Source organism: Apteryx mantelli, chromosome 33 (assembly GCF_036417845.1).
Source record: "Apteryx mantelli isolate bAptMan1 chromosome 33, bAptMan1.hap1, whole genome shotgun sequence".
In the NCBI taxonomy this organism is placed as follows: Eukaryota; Metazoa; Chordata; class Aves; order Apterygiformes; family Apterygidae; genus Apteryx; species Apteryx mantelli.
The window spans coordinates 4,163,171-4,173,281 of NC_090010.1; the positions used below are offsets into that span (position 1 = coordinate 4,163,171).

The 10,111-nt window shown below is 70.3% G+C and overlaps 1 protein-coding gene across 1 annotated transcript; it reads right to left on the bottom strand.

The window, feature by feature from the left end:
- Positions 1-802: 802 nt before the first annotated feature.
- Positions 803-8,193, bottom strand: DCTN2 (dynactin subunit 2). Its single transcript, XM_067314013.1, has 14 exons — positions 8,080-8,193; positions 7,182-7,250; positions 3,173-3,269; positions 3,018-3,079; positions 2,720-2,818; positions 2,470-2,630; positions 2,194-2,341; positions 2,025-2,090; positions 1,903-1,941; positions 1,720-1,797; positions 1,515-1,586; positions 1,292-1,394; positions 1,090-1,181; positions 803-967 (listed from the first exon to the last, which is right to left on the bottom strand). Exons 1-14 carry the CDS (start codon positions 8,113-8,115, stop codon positions 881-883), a joined length of 1,209 nt encoding a protein of 402 aa, XP_067170114.1. The 5' UTR covers positions 8,116-8,193; the 3' UTR covers positions 803-880.
- Positions 8,194-10,111: the final 1,918 nt, after the last annotated feature.

Consider the following 10,111-nt stretch of genomic DNA (forward strand, 5'->3'; position numbering starts at 1 on the left):
GGGGTCCCGCTGCCCCCCCCCCCCCCCATTACCTCAGGCCCGGGGGTGTCACGGCCCCACGGCCGGATCCGCTCAGGGTTAGTTTAGCGCTAGATTCTCACTCACCAAAAAAAGAAACGAGGTTCCCTCCGTGTCCCCCCCCCTTCCGTGTCCCCCCCCCCCCCCACCTGCCACCAGCAATAATCATCTCCGCCGGCCCGGGGGGCCACGCGCCCCCTGCCCGGGGACCGTCCCCACGCACTCAGGTCGTCCCCGTCCCCGCGCACACACTACACCCCTGCCCCGCGGGTTATGCAAAGCCACGGGGGCCCCTCGCCGCCCCCCCCGGGCGCCTCTCTTCCCCCCCCCCCCCAGCATTTCCCCCCCCCAATTTTGTACAAAGAGGAGACTTTCTTTCCCCCTGTGAATTGTAGCTTTTCTACAGAGCGAGTTGATTTAATTTAACGAGGAGGGTTGCGGCGTAGCGGGCAGTGCTGGGGCTGCGGCGGGGGTGTTTTGGGGGGGGCGCGTTTTGTATCGATGATTAAAAGATGTATTTAAAATGCCGCGGCTGGGCCCTGCTGCTCCCCCGCCGCCCCCCCCCCCCCCAAGGAGATGTGGACACGGAGGGGATTCGAGCCGGGCTGTTTAATGGGGTAAATCCGGGTATGGGGGCGAGGGGGGGGGGGAATGGGATGGGACTCCCCCGGGTGGGGCCGGGGTGGGGAGGGCCCTTCTGCCCCCCCCGTGCTGCGCTGGGGGCAGAGCTGGGGTATGTACAAGTAGGGGCAGTGCCGGGGGTGCGATACCCTGGGGGGGGGGGGGGGGGGGCCTGGTACACCAGGGTACCCAGGGGTAGTGTTTGCCCAAGGGGGGGGGCAGCGATGCCCGGGGGGGGCCCTCACTTCGCCAGCTGCTTGACGCGGGCGTCGATGGCAGCAAAGTTGTCTTCTACCACGGCCAGGTTTTCCTTCATGGTCTTCTGGACCTGGAGGGGGGGAGCGAGGTGGGGGGTGAGCAGGGGGGCAGGATGGGCACCCCCCCCCCATATACCCACCCACACTAAAATGGGGCCCCCACCCCACCCCACGTGGTGCTGGCGGGACCCACCTGTGCCAGCAGCGTGGCGTTGTCCTTGAGGGCGCTGGCCATGACCTGCTGCGTCGTGTCCAGGTGCGTGAGGAGCTGCCCAAACTGCATGGCTGGGGGGGAGGCGAGAGCTCAGCGCTGGGGGGCCAGCGACCCCCCCTGGCTCCCCCCACATGTGCCACTGCCCCCCCCCCCCAGCCCCAGCCCCCTGCAGCCCCCCCACCTTGCTCGTGCAGCTCCTTGAGGGCCACCAGTCTCTGCACCACGTCGGGCAGGGTGCTGGCCATGGGGCCCCAGCGCTGCACCGTCTCGTAGATCTGGTGGACCTGGGGAACGAGGAGGACGAGGGTCAGCGCGGTCTGGGGAAGGGGGGGGGGGCTCCCTTGTGGGGCCCCCCCCCCCGTGCTAGGCTGGGGGTCCCCAGGGCCCTCCCCGCTGGCTCTCACCTTGCTCTGGGTGTCGGCATCCTCCACGGCCGCCTTGTGCTTGGCGATTTCGTTCACCTTCCCGAGGACGCTCTGGGGAGAGGGGACGCGATGTGAGACCCCAAATCCCCCCCAACTCGTGGCCCTTGCCAGCGTGCACGGTGCTGGCTGGGACCCAGGGGGGGCTCAGCCCCCAGCCCCATCCCTCTGCCTGTCCCCACCTCACCTGCAGCCGGGCCTCCACTTGGTCCAGCACAGCCACGTCCAGGGTGCTCACCTTGGCCTGCAGGATCTCCACCGTCTCCTGGGGAGGGACGGCAGCGTGAGGGGGGGCCGGGCAGAGCGCTGGTGCCACGGGGAGGGGGGGTAAAGGGCTCCCCCACGCCCCCCCACCCCGTGCCCCACTCACCATGAGGCTGGCGCCCTTCAGCCCCACCGCCAGCGGGTTCTGGGAGGGGGGAAAGAGAGAGCGTCAGTGGGGCGGTGTGGGGGGCAGGATGGCGCTGGGTGCCGCCCTCGCCTGCCCTGTACCTGGCCGTCGGGCTCGCACCGCACCGTTGCCTCCAGCTCCGCCAGCCGCTTCTCCAGCTCCGCGATCTGCGGGGGGAAATGGGGAGGGTGAGGCGGCAGGCACCCCCCAGCCATGCCCCCCCCAGCCGTGCCCCCCCCCCAGCCATGCCCCCCGCGCCCCATCGCTCACCTTGGCAGCCTGGACGAAACGCTCCTGCTCCGGCCTCGAGTGCAGCTCGTACGTCACCGTGTTGCCGGCGGGGGCCGGGGCCTTGGCCGGGCTCTTCCCTGGCGCGGCCTTGCTGCTCTTTGCTGCTTCCAGCTGCACCAACAGGCGCCTGGGCAGGGGAGAAGGTGGGCACGAGGTGCTGGCGCGGCCCCGCGGGGACGCCGCCGTCCTCCCCGGGTCCCTGCAGGGGCCAAGCTGCGGCCATGGGGGGGGGGGGGGCCAGGGCACCGCACTCACTTTGCCAACGCGCCGTCGGGGTCCGCGAGGTTGATGGCGGCGTCGGGGCCCAGCAGTTTCTCCAGGTGGCTGGAGACCAGCTGCTGCTTCAGGCCCGCGACCTGCTTGGCCAAGGCCATGGGCGTCAGCTTCTCCTCGGCTGCCGACTCCTTCACCGTGCTCTGCGGGGAGGGGACAGGCGGCCGCGTCACCCCCCCCCCCCATCCAGAGACAGCTCCCCACCGGTGCCCGCTGTGGGAGCAACGCTTACCTGGATCCTCTCGACCTCGCCGGCCAGCTCCTGCACCTCATGCAGCAGCCGCTGGTACCGCTGCTGGGGCGTCTCCTTGGCACCAACGCCCTCGCCGAGCTGCGGGCAGAGGAACCAGTAGGTCGTGCGGTGGCACCAGGCACCTGGTGGGGCTGGGATGCCCCTCGGTGCCCACCCGCGCAGGAGAAGGGATGTGGCCACGGGGTGAGCGGAGAGGGGGACCGGGCCACCCCACGGCACCAGGGTGGCCCGGGCTGGAGGGGACGTCCCCATGCCCACCCCACCGCTCTGAACTCACGATTTCGTACTCCCCGGACTCATAGCCTGTTCGCTTGGTCTTGCTGATGCGGTCGGAGAAATCTGGAAGTGGAGGAGCAGGAGGGGTCACCCCAGGACCCCAAACCAGCCCAGGGGGTCCCCGCAGTCCACCGTCCCCCTGGACCCCCAGCTCACCCAGGCCCTTGGTGCCAACTCGCTTGTCCTTGAACTTGTCATAGGCGGCGTTGGGGTTGACGATGAGGTGCTCCACGCTGGTGCTGGTGAGCTCCTCCTGCGCACAACGCCCCGCGTTAGGGACGGGTTCGTCAGCAGAGCCGCTGCCGCTCTGCTCCCCGCAGCGCCGGCGGCTGGCGAGGGCCGGCGCTGGGGCCAGGACGGGTGGTACCAGGGTGGGGGTGGGGGGGGGGGGCGAAGGCGGCCTCATCCTCCCCAAATGCCCCAGGCTGGGGTGGGGGGCACAACACCAAAGAGCAGCCCTCGGGCTGGGACTTGTGCATGGGGACGGTCTCCTTGGGCAGCAAGGGCCATCCAGGACGCGGCATGTCCCCAGGGCCTGGCAGGGGGACGTCGGACACCCCCCCCCCCATCCTGCACTGGCTGGCAGGAGAAACCCTGAGAGGGCTTGGCAGCGGGGCCAGACGTGCCAGGGCACATCGAGGCTTCAAATCTTGCGCTGATTTTTAGCAGCTGAGTTACTAATATCTGAAAAATCTGCTGCTGAGCCCAGGAGCTTCGAGGGCAGCTGCGGGGAGCAGGGGTGGCCCCACACGCGGCAGGACTGTAACTGCCCCCCAACCGCGTCTCAGGGCGGCACCGGGGAGCCGCGGCGGTTTAACGCCCGCCGTGGCGCCGAGGGCCCTTCCCGCAGCTCCGCCGCTGCGGGCCGGTCTGCACCGAGCGGGCGCCGAGGGGAAATGCGCCCGGGCCGGGCAGTGCTGGACGTGTCGCCCTGCGGCCTGGGGGATTTCAACCCCTCAAAGACGGAAGCCAGCAAGGCAGCTTCGCCCAGAGCCCGGCGGGAACGTGTCCCCTGGCAGGGCGACCGCAGACGGGGAGTCTGGGCTCTCCTCGCCCTCTGCTGCCGTCGGGGGCCCTGAGGCAGCAGGGCCCTGCCGGAGCCACCCAAAGGATCCCCCACCTGCTCCCGGGGGCCTCAGCAGCCCCTTCACAGCCCCCCGCGCCCCGGCCCTAGGCCTCGGCGCTCGCGGGGAGCCCTGGCACGGTGCAGACAGACGAGAAGGGAGGTGAGAGCAGCGGGGGCAGCGCTAGCAGCGTTAGGGGGGGACGCCCGGCCGGGGCGGGAAGGCAGCGGTGAGCGCCCGCGAGCGGAGCGCAGCGTTAGGGCGGCCGACGGACGGGCTCTTACCAGCTCCTTGCGTTTCCCAGAGGTGAGAAAGTCAGAGCAAGGTTAGGAGGAAGGAGGAGAGGGAGGGGAGAGAGAGACAAAAATCGTATTAGAAGGTTTGTCCCATGCACAGCCCGACCGTCGCCCGCGTCCCTGCCCCGGGGCCCCCGCCGGCCCGGCGCGAGGGGTTAGGAGCCATGCGGGACGCGGGTGGTGGCGGGGCCGCCAGCGCGGGGACAAGGACAGCGGCAGGGTTAGTGGCTGCGAGAGCAGGGGGGGGAAAGCGGAGGGCCGGGCCCCCCGGGCTGGGGGCAGCCGAGGAGGCGATCGCCACAGCCGGCAGCATCCAGGAGCCCAGGGAAAGTGCCTGGGTTCGGGTAGCAGGATGCGGCCGTTGTCCTGGGGCTCAGCGAAGCATCCTGGGGGCTGGAGGGGGCCACTTTGGGCGCGAGGTGGGGGGCCTGCGACGCGGCCGAGTCCCCACTCCGATAAACCCCCTCCGGGTCTGGCTCTTCCTTTTGTCCCGGGGGATTTCATCTGGGTCGGAAAGGCCTGGACGGAGGAGCCGAACGGCTGGCAGGTCCGTGCGCTGCTGGGCCCCGTGGCGCTGGCGGGAGGCATCCAGCTGCGGTCCCGGGCTGGGAAGGGGCCGAAACCCCGGCCCCCGGCACGTTGCTGTTCCCCCGAGGGGCATGGACCCCCCCCCACTGCCCTGGCAGCGGGGATGGGGGCTCAGCGCAGCCTCCAGCGCCCCTCTGTGCCCCCCCCAGCCCGGCAGCGTGCTGCAAAGCCCGGCAGCCTGTGCTCCGACCTCAGCCCCGACCAGCCAAACCGCCTTCCCGGCCCTGCAGCGGGTTCGTTTGCAGTCGGCGTTAGGGGGATCAATAACAGGCAGCGGCTACTGCGCACATCTACCGCATGCAAAAATCAACCCAAAACGGCATGCAAAAAACAGAAGCAGTGAATGGGCTTACTTGTGCAAACTAGTGTCCAGGCAAGGTGGGGAGCAGGGAGGGGAAGAGCGGTAGGAAAACTCAGGTAAGTTCAGCGCGCAAGAGTCAGTCGACATGATTAAGCCGTTAACGAGGGGCTCCGGCGAGCCGGGGCCAGGCTGGGCCGGGAGGCGGCCGCGCGCCAGCCGAGGCAGCATTGCTAATTCATGCTGGCGGCCGCCGCAGCGGGGCCCACACCCAGCCGCCTGGCACCCGCGGCGGCTCTCCGGTCCCGGGCGGGCGAGGGGCCCTAAATCCTTTATTTCATGGGGCAGGACATTGCTGCTTCCGGTTTGGAGCAGCCTAAGGGGCGAGGCTCCCAGGAGAGGAAATCAGAGCAATTAAAAGCCCCGTTAACCCTTCGCCTCCTGCCTCCAGCTGGGGCTGCACGGCAGGGAAAATGGGTGCAGGGGCGGCAAGTCACGGCTGCGGCACCGCTGTGTTACTGACGGCGACTTCAGAGTATCTGAGGCCTGATGGGTGGTGTTTGGGGTGGAAACAGCCAATTTCAGTCTGATTTACTGACTGAACCTGCCAGGACCCGGGGTCCACAGGGATGTGTTTGCCTGCGGGTGCCGAGTTTGCCTTGTCATGGATTTTATCCCTCATCGGGGTCCGGGTGCCCAGTGTCCTCCCAGCCCTGCAGCCACCCGGCTCCAACACGCAGGGCCCCCGCGTGCAGCGCACGGCGGGTCCCACCAGCCCCCACGCGGGGGGAACCGCGCAGCCGGGTGCGACGAGCAGGCCGAGGCCGCGCCGCCCCCGCGTCCCCCCCTAAACGCCAGCCGCACCGCGGCGAGGAGCCGGGTCTCGCCCCCGCCCTGTCGAGCTTCCCCGACTTGGGAGCGCGTGCCGGCAAAGCGAGGCCTGGCGGGCGGGCGGGCAGGCAGCGGGAGGGAAAGGAGCTGCGGTGCCGGCTGGGATCCGCGGGGCCAAGGCAGGGAGGCAATGCAGGCGGCGCGATGCAGCGCGGGAGAGCCCCGGGCCGAGCGTCCCCGGCAGCACGCCGAGGTGGGGACCGCGGCTCCGCCAGGGCGGCCGGAGCGGTCATTCCAGCCAGGAGCTGCCGCAGCCGGCGCGAGCACAAGCGTGCGCCCGCCCGCCCTCGCCCAGCCTCCCAGGCGGAGCTGGGAGACGCCTGGCTGCGCCGCAGCCCCAGCTGCGCCCCTCGTGCCGTGACGCACATGGCCTCGAGGACAGGGGCTCAGCAGCCCGAGGACGGATCCCGGCACCCCAGGACCGCTCCAATCCAACACTGCCTGGGCGTCAAGGACACCGTGGTGAGGCGGAGGCCAGCAGCCCCGAGGACGCGGCAGGCACCGCTCCCGGGAGAACAGTCACAGCTTGCGCACAATGGGCTGCGGCGCAGGGCTGGTCTGCGGGATCCTACTGCGATTTGGAGCTGCTTTTATGGGGCTTAACCCCCGTCGGCGTGGCCCCTCTTGGCCTCCGCGCGCTGCCAGCCTGCGCTTCCCGTGCCCGGCCCCCAACCAGGCACATGGCTCCCGGCAAAGCCAACGGGAACGGGGGGGTTCGCTGCCCTCGGCTGCGTTACGCAGCGTGCAGACCCCGGGGACGGGGACAGGGGCAGTCACCCCGCACGGGGTAGGGACCGAGCCCTGCCGTCGCTTCTTGGCCCCCCCTAAAACATCTGCAGTTTGAACGGTGGGTGAGTGTCGCCAGGACACAGCACCGTGGTGGGGGATGTGGCACTGCAGGGACGTGTGCGGGGACAAGGGCCGTTTCCCGGCCCCGGTGCCGGTCCCGGCGTGCCGGACGTCTGCGGCGGGGCGGCATGGGCACACTCACGCGCCTGCCCCACGGCACGGCCCCGGCGAGGCCTTACCGCGTCGAACTCGGCCTGGTCGTCCTCGGGCAGGTCGCTGGTCTCGTACACGTCCGGTTCGTTCCTGGCCTGGCGGCGCAAACGGGCGCCAATGAAACCTTGGGGGTTGGGTCGGCCCCACAGCACCCACAATCACCCACCCCAGCACCCCGAGAACATCCCTCTAACCATCACGATCACCCCAGCACTCCCCACCGTTACCCTCACACCTCAAATCCCCCCACAATTATCTCCCAAACACCTTCAGGTGCCCCCTCAACCACGGACACCCCCCGTGGTCACCCTCCCCCAAATATCCCCAATCTCCCCAAATACTCCTGATCCCTCCTAGCCCCCCCCGGTGTCCCCTAACACCCCAGTTACTGCACCAGGTGTTCCCAATCCCCCCCCAGACACCCCCAAATGCCCTCGATCCCCCTGTTATTCCCTCAAATACCCCCCATTCCCTAACACCCCCAATCTCCCCCAATGCCCCGTTTACCCCCCCAGACACCCCCGATTCCTCCGAGGCACCTGACCCCCTCAGTTACCCCTCAAAAACCCCCAATCCCCCCCAGACACCCTTGATCCCCTCATTTACCCCTCAAAAACCCCAGATCCCCCCGAGACACACCTGATCTCCTCAGTTACCCCCCGGGCAACCCCAATCTGCCCCAAACGCCCCCGATCCCCTCAGTTACACCGCAGGGAACCCCGATCCCCCCCCAGGCACCCTTGATCCCCTCAATCCCCCCCGAAAAAGCTCCAGATCCCCCCAGAACCCCTCCGACCTGCCCCGAACGCCCCCGATCCTCTCAGTTACACCTCAGGGACCCCCGATCCCCCCCCCGGCATCCCCGATCCCCTCGGTTCCCCCCGGCCCGGGTCTCCCCGCAGCCCCGGCCCGGCCCGCACTCACGATGCCGGGCAGGTCGGCGTACTTGGGGTCGGCCATGGCCGGGGCCGAGGCCGAGGCCGAGGCCGGTACCGGGTCGGGCCGGGCGGCGGCAGCGGCGGGGCGGGGCGGGGCGAGGCGGGGCGGGGCGGGGCGGGTCTCGTCCCGTCTCGCGAGAGCTGCCGGCGCGGGGCACGCCGGGAAACGGAGTGCGGGGGGCGGCGCGCGCGGGGAGGCGGGAGGCGCGCGGGGGGGCGCAGGGAGCGGCGCGGGGGGGGGGGTGAATGCACCCGGGGGGGGTGCACATGGGTGGTGCACCCGGGAGGTGCACGGGGGGGGTGAATGCACCCGGGGGAGGTGCATATGGGGAATGCACCCGGGGGGTGCGCGCCAGGAGGTGCACAGAGGGTTGCACGGGGTGGGGGTGCACTCGGGGGATGCACGGGGGGGTGAATGCACCCGGGGGGGGTGCACATGGGGGGGTGCACTGGGATGTGAATGCACCCGGGGGGTGCACACAAGGAGGTGCACAGAGAGTTGCACGGGGGGGGGTGCACATGGGGGGGTTGCACACTGGGTGTGCACCAGGCTGTGAGTGCACACGGAGGGGGTGCACCCCGGGGTGGGCTTGGGGGGTGTGCGCGTGTGTGGGTGCACACGGTGGGGGGGGGCCCGGGGGTGCACACGAGTGTGTGTGCACACCAGTGTCAGGGCACGCAGGGTGCGTGCACAGGGATGCTGTGAGTGCAGGGCCGGGTGGGGGCCCAGCAGCGCGAGTGCACCCCCCCGGGTAGGCACAGAGCTGGGGGGGGGGAATGAAAGCTGTGAGCTGGGGGTGAGTGCACACTCGCGTGAGTGTGAGTGCCCCCGGGCAGGGTGTGCAGGCGCTGCCTAGGGGTGTCTGCGGCCGTGTGCCACCCCTGCATTGCCCCCCGGCTGGACCCCTGGGCCTGGACCGGCCACCAAGGACGCGAGTGTGCCAGGCCTCAGCTCTGGGCTGGGCCCCGCCGGTGTCCGGAGGAGGCTGGGGGAGGGGGGCCATGAGTCAGGACTCCTGGGTCCCCGGACTGGGGGGAGGGGAGCTGACGGCCTGCCCGGGGCCGGGGGGGGGGGAGGGAAGGGGGGGGACGGGCCCGGCGGCCAGGCCCGGGGCAAATGCCCTTGAGGCTGCGGCTGGGCCAGCGCTGCCCTTGGGCCGGGGTCCTGGCCCCCTCCCCGCTCGGGGACGGGGACCTCTGGCATCCTGCCCCCCCCCCAGCCGAGACGGGGCCCAGGCGTCCTAGTCCCCTCCCAGCCCCCTCCCCAGCTGAGACAAGGACCCAGGCGTCCTAGCCCCCCCCCTTTGATGAATCAGCAGTTTGGGGGGGCAGTTGGCAGCGCTGGGGCCGCCCTTGCCGGGGGGGGGACACACTGGGAGAGGGAGGGACACCGAGGGGACACACACACACACACACACACACCGGGGGGGCTCCTACCCCCTTCCCCATCCCGGCTCCGTCCACCTTAAGGGCCGCGGGCGGCTCCACCTTAACGGGGGGGGGCGTGCGCGGGGGGGCCCGGCCTCCCCCGCCTGGTACCGGGGCTGCGGCGCCGCCGCGGTCACTGGAGCACGGGGCAGCAGCGAGCACCGGCCGCCGCCCGCACCCGCCGCCTCGGGCACCGCCGGGCCCTGGGTCGCATCCTGCACCGCTGGGCACCACCCGCATCCCCGGGAACCATCCTGCATCCTTGGGTACCACCCGCATCCTTAGGCAGCATCCTGCATCCTTGGGTACCGCCCTGCACCCCTGGGTCGCATCCTGCATCCTTGGGTGCTGCCTGATCCCTAGGTCGCATCCTGCCTCCCTGGGTCGCATCCTGCACCCCCGGGTCGCATCCTGCATCCTTGCGTGCTGCCTGACCCCTAGGGAACATCCCGCATCTCTGGGTCGCATCCTGCATCCTTGGGTACCACCCGCATACCTGGGCAGCATCCTGCATCCCTGGGTCGCATCCTGCACCGCTGGGTACCACCCACACCCCTGGGTATCACCTGCATCCCTGGGTACCACCCGCA